Source organism: Lycium ferocissimum, chromosome 9 (genome assembly GCF_029784015.1).
Source record: "Lycium ferocissimum isolate CSIRO_LF1 chromosome 9, AGI_CSIRO_Lferr_CH_V1, whole genome shotgun sequence".
In the NCBI taxonomy this organism is placed as follows: domain Eukaryota; kingdom Viridiplantae; phylum Streptophyta; class Magnoliopsida; order Solanales; family Solanaceae; genus Lycium; species Lycium ferocissimum.
In genome coordinates, this window is record NC_081350.1 from 23908145 (window position 1) to 23929690 (window position 21546).

Consider the following 21546-nt stretch of genomic DNA (forward strand, 5'->3'; position numbering starts at 1 on the left):
CAATTATGAACATACAAATAGCAAGTGCTCTCTGTTCAGGAAATTTCAAACATTATCCACTTACCTGTTCTCTCTTAATAGAAGCCATCAAAGGTAAAATAATTGGATTCAGTTTCACGGGAAGCTCATTCATCCAGACAACAGCAGCAGCCAGTAAAGAAGAGACAGTAACATGCAAATTATTCTGCAAGTTGTCAAAGGAAAAGACTTGAAAGTTAGAAAAAATGATGTGATAAATCAGCAGAAGACTAGAGCTAATACACTTAACCGGTTAATCAGATACCATGTTTAAAGAATCACCCCAAAAACATACCTGGACGCATTTCAAATACCCAGAAGTGGTCAAAAGCCTCTGTTTGAATGTTTCTAGTTCGTCCAAACTGTTCTGCTCAGCAGATTCCTCCCCCCCAGTATTAATACTTGAAAATTGAAGTTTAGATGCAAAATTCATTGCATCATCCGCACTGAGATTATCCAGGTCAACCGGGGTGGATGATAACAAATCTTTAAACATGTCAGATGACTCGGTCACAAGGTACAGTTGACGAGCTTCATTGCGCATTTTATCATATGTTCTTGAGAGTTCAATGTAAGGAAGAAGAGAATCTTTTGTAGGAAAAGCAGGATTAGTGCAGCCTAACAAATCCAACAACCAGCTCCTAAAATTACTAGAGATGCCAGCAACGACCCCATCCATATCCAAAATGTTCCTGGTTTTCAGTTCTTTAAACCAAGAAATAAGCACCATTGAAGCTACCTGATTCACCATCAAAACTCCAGTTTAAATTTGGCATATAGAAGGGGAAATATAAAGGCAAAATATGAAGACCACTGCTGAACACTTGTTTAAGATAATGTACCTCGCGTTGAACTCCAGATAGAGAGGTAAGCGCCTTCCATAAGGGGTCAATAAAAAATTGCAAAGAACCTTCACGCAACCTAGAAGCTAAAACGCCCAAGACTGTAGCAGTAACAACGCGTGTATACGTGACCGACATGTCGACATCAGCACCAACCACAATCTTTCCACTGCTGGTGGAAGCCTCTCCACTTTTCTCCACCACATTAGTGCCTTCACCTGAATCTGAGCATATGCTTTTAAGGGAATCGTTTTCCGATTTCACAGCTCGCATCTTTGCAGCTGCTTTGAAGTGGCTTTTGCGAGGAAGAGCTACAGGCCAAAACATTTTTGCAGTATCCAATGATGAACCATATGGAGTAGTTGCTAACTCCAACCAGGAAGAAAAATATGCCTTTGAAGCATCTTCCAAGTCTTCCACCGGGCACTAACAGCAATTGAAATAGATATCTCAAATATAAGAAGATCAATAACTAAGAACAATTTTCTCAGCTAACAATAAAATGACTTGCTCAAGGTTAATGATTCAGAAGCAGCAATCCTGTCCTCTGATGCCTTTTTTTTTTTTTTTGAACAGTTAACATATCTATTATCAACAAAGAAAATACACCAAAGGTGTACTTCTGATCCCTATTTAGCCTACATTAAATAATAACATTGTAGCCCTACTTAATCTTTTAGCCAATTATATGAAGCTAGCATATTCTTTCCCTGGATAAGTTGATGCTTCCTTAATAACATGGGGAAAAAGTGAGAGAGAGATGTGAAATTTCACTGAAAGGAGTAACAATTAACTAAAGGGACGATTCCAAACTACTGTTTTTCCTCTTTAGTACATCAAAGCCCAACGGATGAGCGCTTTGAATCTGAATACAGAATTCACATCAAATTATACCTCAAATGACACAAAAGGAAACAAATAAGCAGGCTCTATAGAGAAAATTCATACTTAATAGATACAGAAGAGGGTCAGAAATTTTTTTTACTTGTCATTCATAAACATGGCCAAACTGGCCATATACAGGGGATATACCAAAAAGGTAAAGAATCTACAAAAAGATATGATTCTCTACAAGCTCCACCCAATCATCTATACAACTAGGGACTTTCTGTTTACACCAAGAGAATATAAGGGAAGAGGGTCAGAAACTTTGTAGAGACAGGAATTCATTTTCAGATGAAATCGGATTAAAACCATCAAATGAATGACTCCACTTTCTAGATAAGGAAATTAAATATCCAGCCACCTCAATTCTTCCATCCAACTAAATACAACCTACCAGAATCTCTAGCAACTAACTAAATAGCTGAATACCAGACTTATAATCACCTCCAGATATGTCATCTTAGAAAAATCTCTTCTACCAACATAGGATAGTATCCCTCTGTATCCCAAATCCCAATCACCTCCAGATATGTCATCTTAGAGAATGCTCCTATTATTTTCATGATATAATAAGAAAAATTATAAGGATTCTTTTCATGGTACAATCTGCTAGAACATCTCTGATTCAAATATCAGATATCAATTAAGACAATAATGCACTATCATAGTCATTTACAGAATTTTTGTGTTGACGCAATACAATATAGCACTGTGAAAAGTGAAATGCTGATCTTGGGTTTACTTGGGACGAACAGGTATACATAACAAACCTGGAGAAGGATCCTCCAAACCCTGCCTGAGCACTGCACGATCTCCTCATTTGATTCAAGCAGCAAATTCTGGAAAACAATCCTGAGAGTATCACCCAAAATAAATGAAGGCCAGAAAGAGCTAGATGACTCAGCAATACCCCTCTTATATTCGGCTTCAAGCAATCGCTCCTGTACCAGAAAATTTAAGTATCAGCTATATATCTTCTATACTCGGGCGCACTTGCACTGTATAAAACCAATTTATGCAAACACAAATCTATCAAAATACAAACAGATAATACCTTCCTATGGCGATGTATACAACTAATAACAGTCCAATATGTTAATAGCAAATAAAAAAAGGATCAAACAAGGAAGATTACCAAAGTCCGGATAGCTGAATAACGGACTGAAGTGATACTATGTCTCATGAAAGGCCATAATCTTGGCGCCAATGTTGATAGCATATAAGGATTTTCTGAAGACCATATCCCTTCCCCAAGGTCATCTTGTCGATCAATTTCATTGAGATCAAATTTCTTTTTCTCCCCAAAAGCTTTGGGAATCATTTGCTCCTGAGAGTAGATCTCTGCCAACAGATTCATCACACTGCATTATCAAAGGCAGAGAGAAGATCAAGATAAACTTTTGGGGGTGATCTGGAAATTCAAATTTATGAACAAATGAGATAGTGGGAAAGGCAGAGAAACTCTACTGCCTAAAGATCCTGCCACACAAGGCAGCTCATCATTAACCACAATCATTAAGGAAGGGGGAGGAGAAATAAGGAAGCTGAGAGCGGGGGAATGAGACAGAGGTCGGGGCAAATGGGAGGGGAAAAGGAAATGTGTTGAAGGATTCTAAAATCATCAGTTGGAATTTGAGGGGAATGAATGACCCAAACAAAAAGGCCATCATCAAACTAGGTTTTAGGAGCACTCCTGTTGTTGCCTACGACCAATTAAATACAAGTTATCTTCTTCTTCCTTGTTTACATAGTTGCAATAATATCTTGACCAAACAATAAAGTGAACGACTGATATGAGATATTGAAGGCTAAAAGCTTGCAGAGAAGAAACAATCGCACTTGAGGAATGAAATTCACCAAGGTGAGCAAGTTTGTAACTCAAAGTTGAAGGGACCTTGTGAAAAAATAAAAATTACCTGCTCGTAGATGGACTTAGATCATCCAGGTCAAGCAAAATATCCCAAAGCAACATGATTATAGAATGCAACAGCTGACCGTTTAAAGCAACAACAGACGCTGCAGTGGGTAATAAAGCATCTGCTGCAACAGCTCTCACATCATCATCAGGATCTTCGAGCCCAGCTTTACATGCCGGGAGAACACAGCCAAGCAACTCAGTAAGCATCTCCTGTTCTCATGGGAGAATAAAATTAGCAACAAAAACAGCATAGTCGGTATAATGTACATGCAACAAGAATACTAAAATGAGTAAACAAAAGGAGTTGAACTGGAAACTTCTGTGGATAACATATGAGACCACACTGCCAACTCTGCAGGACTAAAACCAGCTATCAAGTAACACTTCTTCAACCCCTGATTGTATTTTAAGGAAAACAACAACAACATACCCAGTGTAATCCCACAAGTGGGGTCTGGGGAGGGTAGAGTGTACGCAGACCTTACCCCTACCTTGGGAGGTAGAGAGGTTGTTTCTGAAAGACCCTGTATTATCAATCTAGGGAAAATACCATACAACCCACATCACCAAAGCAACTTTAGATCCAATAAATAGAAGACAAAAGTAACGTGCTGGAGATTGAGTTAGTTTATTTTCTGATTCTCTTAAAGGACGTAAAAAACAGCATTATACATCTTCTTTAGACAAATCATAATTCCTGTTAAAAAAGATCACAAGAAAAATAATAGGAAGAAATAATTTCATAATCATCCTATTCCTAGTTATTTCATCGACCAAGATAAGATTAACTACAGCAACAAGTAGCAACCCAACTTCAACCTTTTGTTCGTCTACTCACTCAAACAAAAGATTTTCCCACTAGCCTTGTTTTTCTGTTCGTAAGCTAACAATGTTACTAGATGACAGTTCAAGAAAAGAAATTCCAATGACTCAAAAACTCGAGCACGAACAACTTCACTACACAAATAGTTTAAAATCAAATTGCGTATAACAATCAGATTAGATTATTTAAGGCAAGAATCCAGCAGAAAAATCCAGCTAAGCAAACCATCCAATAAAATAAGATTTACCTGCCGCACGGCAACTAGATACTTGATCCCCAAAAGACTCCCATGACGAATCTCCCATTCGGGTCTACGCTGAAAATCCCAGAACAGCTAATTAAAACAGTTGTCAAAACCTATTCTGAAAGGGACACAAATCAACAATGTGCCTGTCCCAAATTGAATACCATTGTTGAACTTAAAATATGAAACTTCAGATGATATTGAACTTTTAAAGTCTTAAACTGGTTGATGTTCAGTTGGAAGAGCGGGAGAAGAAGGAGAAGCCGAAGGGCTTGGAACATTGTCCCTCTTGCGCTAATGCGGGTTGTTTGGGGAGATAGAAATAGGAGAACGTTTGAAAGGGGTAGAGTCAAGCTTTTCTCAGTTGAGTAGTCTCCGTTCCATTATTTTCTTTTGGTGCACTCAGAAGGTCCCTTGTTGTATAGATGACTGGGTGGAGTTTGTAGAGAATCATGTCTTTTTGTAGATCCTTCACCTTTTTGGTATACCCCTTGTATATGGCCATTTTTATGAATGAAAAATACACTTTCTTGATCAAAAAAAGTCTTAAACTGGTTAATAGAGAAGAGACTTATATTAACTGTGGTCTTTTAGCACACCCTCAAGCAAGCCAGATTTCTTTCCAGAACCAAGTACATCAAAAAAAATACTTGTGTGGGTGGCAAGTGGCAGCAAAGACTCAAAATTCCTCTCTACGCCGTTGAACTATTGACTCCACAACACCTTTAATTAGGCAAACCTCAAGGGAGGTACATACGATTAACCTCTAAAAGTTAGGTCTATAGCAAACTTAGCATGATCAACGAAGATCAAATTGTGTGTTGCCTAATACTAGATGGGCCGACATGTTGGGCTGAAGCTTTTTGGTTGAGGAATAGAAAAGAGAGAGGTCGTCACTGTGCAAAAGAAGACCGAAATTTTTATATTAGCCCACTCTCTTCACGCAGTTCTATCTTTACACTATTTGACAGAAGAGACCATGACGTTAAGTTTTGCAGATGCTATTGCTTTACTTGCCCTATCAGACATGGCAGAAGGAATAATTGAGATTTCCAGTTAGAAGTTAATACAATCGGAGAAACTATCTTTTTGCCTGAATCAAACACTTACTAGCATTCCAAGACACAGTGAATTGGATAAACGGAGCAAAGGGAAACTATCTTTTTGCCTGAATCAAACACTTACTAGCATTCCAAGACACAGTGAATTGGATAAACGGAGCAAAGGGAGTAATGCAAGATATGGTAAGGATTTGCAATGTTCATTAATTCGTTCAAATGAAAGTGAATTGTAAGAAGTACAACAACCATACTAATCCATCTCAACTGGGGACTACTAGCTAGAGGGAAAGGAGAGTATCAACTTGTGATGGAAGTTAAAAATCTTAAAAGCCATACCACAAAAGGCTGCGCTCGGGTCATATTTACCTGCATCTGTAACAAGATATTCAGTGTCTCGTGAACTAGAGTAGGATGCATGTACTTAAGCACAGCGCCTAAAGCTTGTGCGCAAGTCTCACGAACAGGAGCCACAACTTGATCCGATACATAGTCTCCAAAACTGTCAATGACAGAAAAAGCAAAAAAGTGAAGGATGGGTGGGGTATATCAGTAACCTACAGAAAAATAACCATTAATAAGCGAAAGGGGGGGTCAGTAACCTAAAGAGAAAAAAAACCTTCACATCAGGAATTATGGAATCAAGCAGGGCAACCAGTAATAAAATAAAGTTGAGATACAGACAGCTAAAGAAATATCTTGGAAAAGGAAGAAAAGGGGAGAATGCAAAAAATTGAAAAGGGAAAAGCACATTGCTATAAGCCTCAGAAAATTGAACCAAGAGCAGTCTACCAGAAAGAGTAGAATAGTGTAATCTTTAGGCAGCTTTTGTTCCTGTTTGGTATTCCAAGACATTTCTCAATGTCTATAGATTAATTAAATGCTGTCTTCCTTTTCTTTTTCTTCTGGATTATTTTTCTCTCTTTCGTTTTTATTTTCTTTTGGCTGGGGGATTGAGAACAAAGCTAAACTCAAAGATATCAAACCAAAGGAGAGGAGACCATACCGATCCAATGATAAGACACACAAGAAACGAATAGCACAATCCTGAAGAAATTCACAATTCTTGAGCCAAGAGTGCCTAGCCAATTTAACCAAGTTCATCAGCTCACAATTCTCAGGAAGATTTTCTAGATTACCCATCTTTTCCATCGAAGTCTTATCCACGCCACCTCCCTTCTCCTCTGACATATCATTACCCAGGCTTCCACCACTGAGATGAGATTGAGTCTCCGGCTTAACAGAACCATTTGCCTGTTCAACCGCCAAACTCAATCCAGCATCCTCCACTTTTACACTAACACTGCCAGGATCACCATCCATGCTGGTACAGACCATTGTATCCATCGCCAAATACGATGCAACTTCAGGTTCAACCTTCAGTTTCTTGGAAACTGACTCTAACTCATCAGGTGGAACTTGCATATTCAGATCAATTGGCCTCTCCCTTTTAACAGTATTGTCATCTACCCTCAGATCAATTGGCCTCTCCCTTTTGACAGTATTCTTGTCTACCCTCTCTTTTATTTTAATATTTAATGCACTATCACATCTCAAGTCTGGAATAATAACTCCTGCATTAGCACCTTGATGAGTTAAGATCTCTCTCATAGCCATGACACTGCCATGACGAACCTCCCATACTGAAGAAGAATACGAAACAAATATCTTAGAAGAAACCCATGAAATGAATTAAGAGCAACAGGGTAATAGAAGTTGCTTACAAGGATCAAACATATCAAGGATGAGTTGCTCAACAAAACTCTGAAATGGCCAAATCTTATCTCCATCATACTCTAGACCATCTTCATCAGAGATGTTTTCACCAAGTAGCTGCAAAAAATATATTTCAAGACTCGGAATCTTTGAGGTTGATAATATAGATAAAAATTGATAATTACTAAAGCACATGCTTTTGAATGCAGAAGTATGTGAAATGATATACGCAGATTTATCAAGAATACTAAACCAAAAAAATTTCCTACAAGAAAAACAATAACATAGTGGACGATTTCCATCACCATGAATAAAAGTTTTAGAAAAATAAAGAAGTTTGTTTGAAATTGAGGCATAGTTGATTAATCTATTGAAGAAAACACCTTATCAGATCAAGAGGATGATTCGAATTGATCTTTAAGGGTATGATAAAGCCGTATCTATATTAATCATTAATATTGATTCTTTTTTGGATGAAATAATATTGATTGTTAAAACGGATAAGTTCCTCTTTTTTCATCATACCTTCAATTCTGTAAAACACCCAACTCTCTGTCTGTCAAATTGTTAATGAACGACTCTATTTTAGTCGTACATAGACCATAGCTTCAATTCTAAATGACTTGAACAGTTCAAAACTACATTAAACGACCCAATAAACCAGCAAGAAGTGGAATTTTAGACAAGTGTGCCACATCTTGCATACATGATCTTGACTGTAAATTAACCAATAACCAACGAATTTACCCCTCAAGCTTTAATGGCAAATTTACAGGGCAGTTATCAAGTTTAATGTCAACTGACCATATCTACAATTCTATACAAACAGTTCAAATTAACCCACTTCTACAGTTTCAAAACTCTGCTAAAAATTCCTAGAATAAGCAGTAGTTCAAATTCACTAGTGGTGCCATATTTTGCATACATGATCTCAAGTTCTCAATAATTATTAGCTAACAAACTTACTCAGCCCATGACCTTTAATTACAAATTTACAGGAAAATATAACTCCCAGATTCACTGCACCATACTAGCTTAGGTGGCACTCAAATTTATGGGCTCCACATCAACATCCTCTAGATACGATGCCAGTCCAACTCTAAACAAGTTTATGTCCAGTTTGTCACTTGGGTTTACTTTGCAGGCAGGACTCATAAAGCCTAAAACAGACATCCAGATATCAAGAAGTGAGTTCCTTTTACAACAGCATTGCAAAGCCTGCAAAAGACATAGGGGTAAAGGCAATAACTGAACTGCCACACTCACAGAGACAATTATCTACCAACAGCCCGAATTCCTATACTTGGTCCCGAAGCAACCGCTCACAGCAAAAGATTGCAAGTTGCACTTCCATACTAAGTCAGTAGCAATGAATATCAAATTGTAAAAGAATCGTGGCACCTATCGGAAACAGCCTCTCTACCCCTGCGTACATCCTACCCTCCCCAAACCCTACTTGCGGGATTGTACTGGGTATGATGCTGTTGTTGTTGTTGTTGTAAAAGAAACGCGGCACCAAACAGATGAACTTACTAGAATCAAGGCAAAGCAACTACGGATAACTAATAGATGGAGAGGTCCAAAAGTAGATATAATACTGGTGCCAAGACAAAATTCAAGTATAATCCTCGACAGAGACCTGGAGACCTAGACTTCTCCCAGATTAATGAGTGGACTTAGGTTTGATAGCAATTGCACAAAGAAGACCCGGGGATTTAGAAGCTCCAAACTAACAAACGCACTTAGAATCTGAAAGCACCACGACATAGCATTCATCGACAGTGAAGAAGCTAAGACAAATCCCCATGTACAATGCCCATACAAGATTCACCCTTCAAGACTGTACTAATATCAATCCAGAAACGAAATAAGAAGAAAAACTAAAATGCATCCATAAAAGATTATACAATCATCTACTATAGTTAGGATATCCGATATCCTGTGAACTCTAAAAGTTCATGAAGAAACAAAAACAGGACTCTTTGAATGTAAAGAAATTTTTCACTCCATTACACACACAGATATCTTTCTCTAACATACTCGGTATGATAGGAGAGCGGGCAAAATACGAATTCCGAATCTCAAAAGACAGACAAAGAAAACGAAGAAAAAGAGATCATAACAAAATCCAAAAACATGAAGATGCTAGAAGAGAGTAACTTTCAGCAAGTGAGTGAAAATACATATGCATATCGATATTAGTAGCACCTAGTATCTGAATTATGTAAGTGTACAGCACAGTTAGAATATCTTGTAACCTTATTAGAGCTTGACATGTCAGGACCCATGCCCCTAGGAGATATTATATCTTGTGATTGTGGAGCTTCTGTATCTCCATCCTTATTCCATCCTTTCGTTTGGTCCTTTGAGCTTATTTTTGCTTTCCGCTTCAACAGATTCAATTCCCGTGCACTTGGCCTCCGAGATCTGACACTTGGTACCATATTTGCAACAAAATGCCGGATATTGCCAACTGGCCTCGATGAATAATATTGAGCAGCAACACCATTTCCTGGAGAATTAGCTCTCTGCATGATCAGGTCCTCATCCCTTATCATTTCATTGACATCCATGAACTGTTCGCACACATCTAATCCTGATTACGAGAATGACTACCTGTTAGTTTGCAAATAATTTATTTGTTTAGCCACATGAGAGAGAGAATAAGAAAGCACCCCGCTACACTAACTAGCAGAGATGAGGGAACCAACCTCAGGATTTTTCATGTGAGGAAAAAATAGTTACCATCTAAAAACTGGTTACAATTATCTCAATCAGGAAAAAGGGGCAAAAGCGAGTGAATTATAAAATTGAAGGAGCAAACATGTTCCCTAAGAAAACTTAATTCCACTTGAGACTTCTAATTAGTTGGACTAAGTAAAACAGTGGAGCATTCTTCTAACTACAGCATCTACAATTTACTATGCTGAAATGCACTTAGACAGAGCAGGTCCCGCAGCCCAGCAATACCAATAACTGAACTAGTAAATGTCGAGACTTCTACACACTGCCATATCTACCATCTACTGATGTATAGAAACAGGAGTTAGGATTGGTGTGAACAATTTGACCTAAATGATCTAAGAACTATCCTCACCAAGGCATGCTAGCGCATGCACTTATGGGTGGTTAGGTATGTAACTTAAAATAAGGAAACTAGTTATTAAACTCACACAGCTATGCTACTTTCTCCCACATGCAGGTGGTCAGGTGTGTAACTGAAATTCAATCTATGAAGTACTTCGTAATAACCTCACATACCTAGCACAGCTTCCTCCCATAGCTGCACATCTAATCACATGACATATACTCAAATTTGCTTTCTACAGATCATAACTACCACGACCACCTAATAAGAAATACTTCTTTTGCGGTTTCTACGAAATTTACATGGTATTCACAGTTACAAATACAGAAAACTGCAATGAGTTCTAAATATTGGAATTCGATTGGTTGGATGAAATAAATGACACCATAAATTCCATATGTTTCTTCTCCAACTTGCATGGAAGTTCAAGGATAAAGGTAAGGAATACCTGCCTAAGAGATTTCAAATTTACTCCTTCCCACCCCCACCCCAAAGAAAAGAACGTAATACAGCACGAGGTGATTCTAGATACGCAACAGTTGAAGCGGAAACCAACATTAGGGTTAACATACTATATGAAACCAGAGAGTTTTGAAGACAAAAGTTGAAGCAATAGAAAGGAGGCAACCAATGAAAAAGATTACTTTCTTGCATCGCTGCCATCTTGAAGAATGTCAATAACATAAGCCTTGGGTAGTGTCTAAGAACATGCTCAGGTTTATTAACTGCCCAAAGCTCATTTTGGGTTTATCCCAAAATTGTGTCTTATTTTCTAAGAGGGAAACCAATTCTCCACAAAATTCAGTATTCTTTTATTTTTATTTGTCAACCAGTTACTTTTAAAATCTACTTTTGCCCACTTTGACTCAAACACAGTAAAACTTGAACTCTTATCTTACTAACGCTATGCAAACAATGGGACCCCCTAACATAGGGAGGAAAGTGGCCGAACACATTGCACAAATGAGATCCAAAACATAACATAGGAAACTATACAATCGATCTTGATTAGAAATATTTAGTGTACATTGCAACTCTCTAGCATCGAGCATCGCTCTTACCACTAGACAAAAGCCCTGAAGACCTTTCATTCTTCTAGCTTTCAAGCTTCATCCTCCTTATTCATCTTTTGGAATACATCTAGGTTCATCCTCTTACAAACACACCCCCCCCCCCCCCAAAAAAAAAAAAACATATCCCATACATAATGAGGAAACAAGAAAAAAAGTTTGTTCTTTGAAGAACCTTTATCATTGCTATCCATGGAAGATGTTCATCTACTATAAGTGGCAGGAGAGAGAAGGAGGTTGACTAAGAGAAGCTCAATTACTCTTTAATATATATTAACCTCTTCAAGCCCTTCAGGAAGATAATAGTCTCTGCTAGTTTTAGAATGTTAAGGGGCATAAAACTACTAAAAAAAAAAAAAAAAAAAAAAAAAGAAATTTGCAATAACAGATATATACACCATCAGAAGTCACAAGGCTACATATATTATCAAAGAGATAGGATATCTTGTTGATTTGCACAATACTTCAACATTGTAACAGAGTTGAACCTATTATTAGAACAGAATAACCTCTCTTGAAATATCTTACAAGAAACTCCTCTTTTATTGGCCTCAATTTCAAATACCAAAATCCCAGTCCATGATCGTTGTGGAACAGCCTTCCCCTTCTTCATTTACCAATCACCACTTCACTTAAGTGGAGAACTAGATATTAGTTGTACTCTTTCAGATACAAGATATTTACGACAAGCTAATCTGTTTCTGATCCACTGTGAGAAAGCACCCAGATCAGTCTGCCAAAGTTCCAGACCTACTTATCCACGGAAAATTGCTAAATTCTACTCATTAAGTTTGTCATACTCCCTGACTGACTATAGCACTCAACGTTACTGTTACACCCCGGAAAGTTTGCGTTACCAAGGGTGTCGATGGCTTAGTACGAGCTCAAGGGAGAGCAGAGTTATACAAGAATTAGGGATGAAGATTATATTATCTGCGTATAAGAGTGTACATATGACATTGGAGATCGTATGGAGTAAATCAGTTAACAAGTTACCTGATGATAGCCCTCGTAACCATAAGTTAAGGTGGGGCCCACATGTCGGGATTTTATAAAGGACATATGAAGAGATATATGGGTAGTACATGTGAAGTTGAGCAAGTCCTAAGAAGGACCCATAAGCCAAAAATGAGTGTAAGCCCTCCAAAAGGACGATTTAAGAAAACGTTTTCGGGTGATCGACTTCGAGGGCCAAAACGGTATTATGAGTTTGGAATTTGGGAAAACTCTCAGAATGAAAGTTGTAGATAATTGAAATAGCTTTCCAACCATAGGTCGTGGGTTCACAGGCGACATCGGGATAAGGAGATATGGACGTTTTAAGGCAGAAAGGTCAGTGGGCCAGGCCCAACCCGAGCCCAACCGGGTCAGGCCCATTACCCACACCTTTTTAAGTAAAATTTCAGCCTTTTCTCCTCATTTTTCATACCAAAACACCCAGAAAATTCTGGAGAAAAAGAGAGAGGAGAGCCTAGAGAGAAAAACCAATTTTGACCAAAATCTGAGCCCCGAATTCGAAGCCCATGAAGAGAAAAGTGTCGTACGTCGCGTTGCCTTCAATTTGAGCTAAAAATCAACCGAAGAAGAGGGTGGACGTGGTGGCTGCACACTTGAGGTAAGATTAAGGTTCCTTTTCATTGTTAACAAGTTTATTCGAGTTGTAACGGATTAGAACGGAGGGAATAGTGTGATAAATTCGTTTGTTGGTGTTGTCGGATTATGAATTTAGGCTTGAAGAGAAATTTGGATAAAAATATATGTATTTATTTTGTAGGATATTGAAGATGTTGTTATCGATGTTGGTGATATTAATTTCGGCTTCCGTACGGAAATAAAGTTATTAATTAGTCGTATCGCAAGTTGGTTGGTTGAGAAAATGGGAAAACGATTGTGTGAAAGGGTACATTTTATGGCATATGTTGTGTTGGAAATGATGTTATTACTATTGGTATTGTTGTTGATGTTGTTGGTTATTGAATTGGAATTTCGGGCTAAGCATATAATTTCGGCGGACTATAAATGAATTTATTTAAAGGACTAAGACAAGCGTGTAATAATGAGTCTAATGATTGTGTAAATCCTCTTAAATGTAGACTTGCGAGCTTGGACGAATAAGCGTAGCTAATAAGAGGTGGAACAGGTAAGTAAAGCCTATCCCTTCTTTCTTTTGGCATGTCTTAGATGTAGGTATGATACGATACGAGCCTTGGGGTAACTCTATTCTTACGATCCGAGCATGTCTACGATTCTTATTCACTTCTTGATATACGCATTCTTAATATAGTCAAGCTATTGCCTTTGAGTCTTTTGTATGTTTGGATAGTAAATGATGCGTAAAGAAATCGTTCCAAAAGTGTTCTATAATGTATGATGTCCCTAACTTTCATAGGCGGGCTCGGATTGGCTTGATACATGTTTATGATCACGAGACGTATTTGACATAGTTCGTAATGATGTTCAAAAAGAGTCGAGTGTGACTATGATCCTGATACTCGAGCGTTGATTGTCTACTTATTTATTGAGTCGCAAAGGATGATTTATGCGTGTGTGGTTACTTACTACTCTGCTCGTGCGTATGGTTGTTACATCTTTCACTGAGTCCCGGGCCAGGACATGTTTTTCGTCTTGTGGCTCTCTTTGTATTATTCACCGAGTCCCTCGTTAGAGGCGGGACACGTCATATATATATGATGTGATGATGGCGCCGACCCGCGGGATGGGCCGAGTATGATGTACACGTGATGGAACGGGATCTCCCTCACCGAGTCCCTCGTTGTAGGCGGGACACGTTATTCCCGAGTCCCCTCACTGAGGCCGGGACACGTTATATGTATATATATGATGGTGATATGATCTTATTTACCGAGCCCCTCACTAGAGGGCCGGGACACGTTATATGTATACACATGTGCAGAATGATTGTCTGATTGTGTCACTAAGTCCCATAACAGGTTGGATATGATATTGATATGCATGATTTGTGTTTAAGAGCAAGCAGGTTGGATATTCTGGTTATCGTCCTCGTTTCTGTACTTTTATCTCAGTTATGACTGCATTCTTGTATTTCGTACTTTACGTACTCGGTCATATTTCGATCGACCCTTTTTCTTCTGGGGTCGCGTTTCATGCCCGCGGTACGGACGATCGTTACGGTGATCCGCCGACCCTAGGATATTTGTTACTGCTATCTTGGAGCGCTCCCTCGTTAGAGCCTATATTTTGGTCGGAACACTTTCGTTGTATATATATACATATGTCTATTCAGGGGGTACGGCGGGCCCGTCCCGTCATGTGATACGATCGTTACTCTTGGGGGGGGGGGGGGACATAAGTGTGGGTTGTGAATAGTTCTTTCGTTCGGTTATGTACGTGTGATTTATGTTTTAGGCGGTCCCATTCGCCGTAAAAGTGTCTTTTACGGCGAATGGGACCGCCCACTTTTACAGCAAATGGGACCGCCCACCAACATCAATAACAACATCTTGATATCCTACAAAATAAATACATATATTTTTATCCAAATTTCTCTTCAAGCCTAAATTCATAATCCGACAACACCAACAAACGAATTTATCACACTATTCCCTCCGTTCTAATCCGTTAAAACTCGAATAAACTTGTTAACAATGAAAAGGAACCTTAATCTTACCTCGAAGTGTACGACCACCACGTCCACCCTCTTCGGGGTTGATTTTTAGCTCAAATCAAGGCAACGCGACGTACGACACTTTTCTCTTCATGGGCTTGGAATTCGGGGCTCGATTTTGGTCAAATTTGGTTTTTTCTCTCTAGGCTCTCCCTCTCTCTTTTTCTCCAGAATTTTCTGGGTGTTTTGGTATGAAAATGAGGAGAAAAGGCTGAAATTTTACTTAAAAGTGTGTGGGTAATGGGCCTGACCCGGTTGGGCTCGGGTTGGGCTGGCCCACTGACCTTTCTGCCTTAAAACGTCCATATCTCCTTATCCCGATGTCACCTGTGAACCCACGACCTATGGTTGGAAAGCTATTTCAATTATCTACAACTTTCATTCTGAGAGTTTTCCCAAATTCCAAACTCATAATACCGTTTTGGCCCCTCGAAGTCAGATCACCCGAAAACGTTTTCTTAAATCGTCCTTTTGGAGGGCTTACACTCATTTTTTGGCTTATGGGTCCTTCTTAGGACTTGCTCAACTTCATGTACTACCCATATATCTCTTCATATGTCCTTTATAAAATCCGACATGTGGGCCCCACCTTAACTTATGGTTACGAGGGCTATCATCGTGTAACTTGTTAACCGATTTACTCCATACGATCTCCAATGTCATATGTACACTCTTATACGAGAGATAATATAATCTTCATCCCTAATTCTTGTATAACTCTGCTCTCCCTTGAGCTCGTACTAAGCCATCGACAGTCTTGGTAACGCAAACTTTCCGGGGTGTAACAGTTACCTTCATATCACAAATCCTAGAAATGTCTCTTCTGAATCTTCTCCAATCAAACCATGGCATGCATTCACCTTCTCCTAAGTAGGCTAACCTCAACAAAAGCAGGACAATGATAAGGTAAAACAAACCAAGAAAGGTTAGTTTAATCGCAGATCTAATTAAAGCCTGTCTATGAACACAGCTTTGTATCATTTGACAACACTCCCCTACCCACCCTGCAAAGTTTTCTGGCCCGTTTATTCAGTCAACCAATTTTAGTAGTTTCAATACCACTAACACACAAGCAGCACTTCAATCAGAAATCTTATTGATTTAGTTATAAAATGGACTAGAAGGCATAAAAATCATTAGCTATTTCAACAAAATAGGTCAGCTGGCCAGCAATTGATATGAACTCACCCAAACGACGTCGCAGGTTTTGTTTCTGGCGGGCCAACCGCTCCCTTGGATTCTTGCTATTGTCAGTAGGAATATCATACTCCTGAATCAAGACAATACAAAGCATTGAGTAATGCGCTTGCATATTAATTCCAAAATAGACAAAAGAACAAAATTCAAAAAAAGAAAGAAAAGGAAAAAAGAAATCACTAAATCAAGGAAAACAGGGCACGCATTCTGGAATTCAGGACATTGGCTGTAAATTTGTGCATTTGTCTTCAGCGAAATACAAATATTATGTTGGATCATTCTACCTCCAAGATAAATGGAGGATCAACTGTCTCCTTATCCTCCCGTAATTTAAAGCTACAGGTAATTCAATCAATTACTGCTCCAAAGACAAGACAGAATGAGCAGCACCACCTTTTACCTAACACTTCTCCCATCCACAAACCTAGTCCTTAACGGATCGATGCAATGAAGAGAATATATAAGGATACCAACTAAGAATCACTCTTTGATGAGATTTTCCTAAGCAGAATTGGGCCTCAATGATTGTTATAGTGAAGAGAAGATAACAGGATACCAACTAAGATTCTACCCTTTGATGAGATTTTTCCAGAGCTGAAACATCATTTTCAGAGACAACGCTACTGCAAAAGATTAACTTATAAAGCTTGCAGTTCTTCCTCATCTTTTAAGTCAGCTAAATTCCTCCCACTGGATTATCAAGTTCAAGTAATAATTCTGGTTCAGGAACAAAACTACCATGAAATTCAAATTAGAAGGATACCTTCTTTCTTTTTTTTTTTTTTTTTTTGATCAAGTAAGAATATTATTAACAAAGGGGGCATTAACTAGCCAGTTTACAAGGATACTTAAAAAAGGAAAGAAAATATGAGCAAAGAAACAATAATTAGGGTCACTTTCAATGATTTCTCAGTAAAGAAGACATTTCCTGTCATGTCAAAGTAGAAACCCTGTCATTAAGTAGGCTCCTGAACTCAATTCCAAGATATAAGAAACCTGTACCTCTTCTGCACCCCTTTGATTTTAGTGAATTGAAACGTTCTATGCAATAAGGAAATGGATTAGCTACCCCCTACGCTCTAAAAATTTTAGTGATTTACCCCAACACTGACACTCCTAAGTTGTGCTTAACCCCGTTAGCTTAGGAATAGGCTAACCATCCCTTAGCTGCCGAAAAACTCCACCAACTTACTCTTCAATATTAACTTGTGCTTAACGCCATTCTAGTCTTTCTTCTTTCTCAATTAAAACACCACTCGTCCTTCCCTAAGTTGTGTGGACTCTTCACTTTCAATGCCGCACCGTGTCGGATTCTCCAAAAATACACTACTTTTGAAGAATCCGACACGCATCCGTTGACACTTTTGAAGAGTCCGAGCAACATAGGTCATTCCTCAACATTGACTTGTGCTGCTTAACACCATTCTAGTCTTCTTCTTTCTCAAAAAACACCATTAGTCTTTCTTCCAAAATATCGGAAGACTTTCATATTTGCATGTCAAGATATACTCCCTTTGTTTTAAAGGGAAAAAAAAAGCATTTAAGTACAAAGATCAACACACATCATTCACAATGTGACTTTGGATATCGAACTTAAAGAAAATTTAAACAAAATTCGCATACTTAGGACGGAAAAGAGTCAAAATTCAAAAATGCCCCTAAAGTATTGGAAATGGTTTAAAATCATCCTCCTTCCACCTATTGGGCCATATTTGCCTTTAATTTTAAATTTAAGCTTAAAATTGATATCGAAATTCTCTGAAATATTTATAAAATCATTGTGCAGGTTATAGAATTTTTTTAAACTAGATAAGAACACTATATATTTCCATATTTTTGTTTCTCGGAGTATTACGAAGCAATCAAACTTGAGAAACATGTAAAAGTTTGAATTAATTTATTTTTTGGTAAGTCAAGGAATATGCATAAGGTTGAATGTTAAGTGAAGATTTTCAATGGTGACCAATATAGAAGGCTAATTATTTTCCATTTCTAGTACAGTAAAATGTGCAATTTTCCATTTTTTCAAATAACATAAAGGAACTAGTGAGATTAAGCGTGACAAAATGGTGAAGGGGCATTTTAAAAATATGCGATGATTAACCTATTTCCTTATCAAGTCACTAAAACCGAAAGGAGGTAATATGCAATAACCATTTTATTTATAAGTACAAATTTGTGCCACCTCATGTAGAATGAAAGAACTTTATTTTATTTTTATTTTTGAATAATGAATGAAAGAACTTTATTACTTCTATCTTAGCACAATTTAGTCCTCCTCCATTCGAGCAAATAAGGTCGCCCACACATTTGGAGAACTAAAATTCCACACAAAGTTTCATGTTTTGTGGGGCTCTTAGCCAAAGAAGCATTTTGACACAGGATAATCTGATGAAAAGGGGGATACCATGTGTTCCAGATGCTTCCTTTGTGGAGCAACAGTATCTGTTCCTTCACTGCAAGTTTACACAACAGCTCTCAAGAATATTCTTAAGTCTTAAAGGTATATCTTGCACCATGCCTGGAAGGTCTCGGAGGCTTTAAAGAGTTGGGAGGAAACAGATTTGCAGGCCAAGAACAGAATCAGATGGAGAATAATTGTCCCAGCCAGCATATGGTGGACAATCTGGAAGGAGAGGAACTCTAGGTATTTTGATAGCATAGAGAATGGTGTGCAGCACGTCAAGCTGAATTGTATTTTACTGCTTTGTTTTTGGTGTAATCAGGTCTACTCAGATGATACTGCTACTATCATTGATGTTTTAGATTCAATATAGGCATAAAACAGTAGTCTTGGAGTACTTTTGTAAATATGGTATCAGTACAACCTATGTACTGTTTTGCTCATATGACATAGAATACAGTTACCAATTTCAAAAGGAAATAAGGTCGCCCATGGTAATTAAAGATTTCCGAAAAGAAACCGCTCAAAGTTCAATAAACATTTCATAGGAAAACTTTATGTGCCCAAAATGCTCAAATATCTTGCCACTCTTATCACTTTATTATTCTTTTTTTTTTTTTCCTTTTATTCTTTTAGAAAGACATTTCATTTCACTCTGACATAAAAAATCAATTTTGACAGCAGAAATTTATAAAAAAAAATAAAGGACATAGAGGAGGAAAAGATGTCAACAAAAGCAACACCAAAAGTTATAAGGAAAATAAAGTCCTAAACATGAATTTTATTGCCAACCACCTTTTGTCGGTCAACAATAGTATTGCTGCCATACACACTAGGATTGCCCATTAAACTACTCTCTACAAAACCAAAAGTTTGGACAAAGTTTTATTCAGAGATACTCTAGCATTTTGCTCAAACTCTTGGGTCAGCTTACCTTTTTCACCATGTATAGAACAATTCTATAAGTCAAAACCTCTTAGGTTGCATGGAAATAGAAGGCTGCCAGAAAAAACACGGAACTTTCTAGCAAAGTGAAATGCTAATGCAATATACCAATCTGACTTATCAAACATATAGTAATCTACCAATTTGACTTTCCTAAAGTCACAAAAACCCTCGATGAATTGTGAGATACTCCCATCCATACATAGATGCCAATTGTTTGGAAAGGACTTCCCCATTGCATTACTTTGCGTTTGTCAGACTTTTGCTTGACGAATACCCTTGTGAATTTGGCGTCTTAAAAGGATCCTTATGGTAGCTATGAGAAGCATCTAGGAAGAAAGGACAACTGGTTACACCAGCATTGATATGGCTAAAGGAGCGGGTATGACGAAATGGATTCTGCCCAAATATCCACTCCACAAAAGGCTTTGAGTGGTAAAGCGAGTCTTAGCACAACCTTATATCCTCAGACTAATGGCTAATCTAGGCAGATTAACATTCCTATGATGCATGTGTGGGCTTGCAAGTGACAACAAAGCTCGTCATTCAATAAGCAATTAGCATTTTATAGACATAAACGAATCAATTGTACGAATACAGCAAACATGTCCCTTTTTTCCCGCATATATTTGCATCAAAATTATTAAAAGCAATCGCTTTGCGAAACAAGGTGTTAATGCTTCATGTGTGAATCCATGCGCTTCACATAACTGTGTTGCAAACAATCACGCACAAAGGCTCCCAGGGCCTTGGTCTCCGAGTTGGAACCCCTGAAATCCGGTATCTAAGACGAGAAAGGTAGAGGAACAGGTTCATTATCCACCGGATTTCGAAACATACGCCAAAGACCTCAGAGATCTCTCGGCTATTTAAAAAAAGTGACGCACAAAGTGATGCCAACGAGAAATGATTTGATTCTTTGAATCTCGCTTAGAGAAGTTGGGTTAATATCTGCATTATTATTTTTTTGAGCTGGAATATATCTGCATTATCGCGTATTAGATGTCAAAATTAGTTATCTTCATTGAAATTTGATCATAATAGTACTAATTTTATACATTTATAGTACTTTTAATTTTTCGTAAATTGTGCACTTCACTTTAAAGAAGCATGCGCTTTACTTCTACTTTTTCATTTCAAGCCCGTGGACCTTGTCACTTTATTGTGCTTTGAACTTTGTAAACACACTGCTTTACTAAAATGCAAGCATAAAGAACTCACTAGAACCTTATATTTAGATAAGGTATGCATCCCAGGACCAGTCAATAAGATACAAGATTTGCGCTGAACTTGAAAGAACTTTAATAAATTCATTAAGATGCACCCCTAAGATGAGGTGGTACAATATCATCTGCAATCTAGTAATTGCATAAATAAGCTTTCAATCGAATCAGAGTTAAACTTTAAACCTAACTTTTGTATAACTTTAAACCTAACTTTTGCATCTTCATTTTGTCCTCGTTACCGAGTTTAATAATATGTAGCACGGATGCAATTTTTCATAGAATTAGGTAGGGTGCTGCAAGCTTCAAGCATTCATCATAAGACAACCAAAATAAATCGAGAAAACACCTGCTTTTTTAATGTTACATCGACAAACTCCAAGAATACAGCCATAGAATCCAAAAAAATCTCAAAGAACTATAAACAACACTTTATCAAAACAGCTTTTTCTAACGCATTCACACTGAG

At 37.9% G+C, this 21546-nt stretch overlaps 1 protein-coding gene across 4 annotated transcripts in view; it reads right to left on the bottom strand.

The window, feature by feature from the left end:
* The window catches only part of LOC132029960 (TATA-binding protein-associated factor BTAF1), a 39313-nt gene that overhangs the window by 11188 nt on the left and 6579 nt on the right, over window positions 1-21546 (bottom strand). For 2 of the 4 annotated variants that reach the window (XM_059419382.1, XM_059419384.1), the window contains 12 exons: window positions 16497-16578; window positions 9763-10100; window positions 7513-7621; window positions 6795-7431; window positions 6158-6290; window positions 4734-4802; window positions 3662-3873; window positions 2881-3106; window positions 2516-2686; window positions 861-1286; window positions 314-757; window positions 65-184 (listed from right to left, as the gene is read on the bottom strand). In XM_059419382.1, the coding sequence (XP_059275365.1) occupies window positions 65-184; window positions 314-757; window positions 861-1286; window positions 2516-2686; window positions 2881-3106; window positions 3662-3873; window positions 4734-4802; window positions 6158-6290; window positions 6795-7431; window positions 7513-7621; window positions 9763-10100; window positions 16497-16578 (2967 nt within the window). Of the gene's footprint in view, window positions 1-64; window positions 185-313; window positions 758-860; window positions 1287-2515; window positions 2687-2880; window positions 3107-3661; window positions 3874-4733; window positions 4803-6157; window positions 6291-6794; window positions 7432-7512; window positions 7622-9762; window positions 10121-16496; window positions 16579-21546 lie in introns of all 4 variants that reach the window. The other 2 variants (XM_059419383.1, XM_059419385.1) reach the window with 2 other exon arrangements.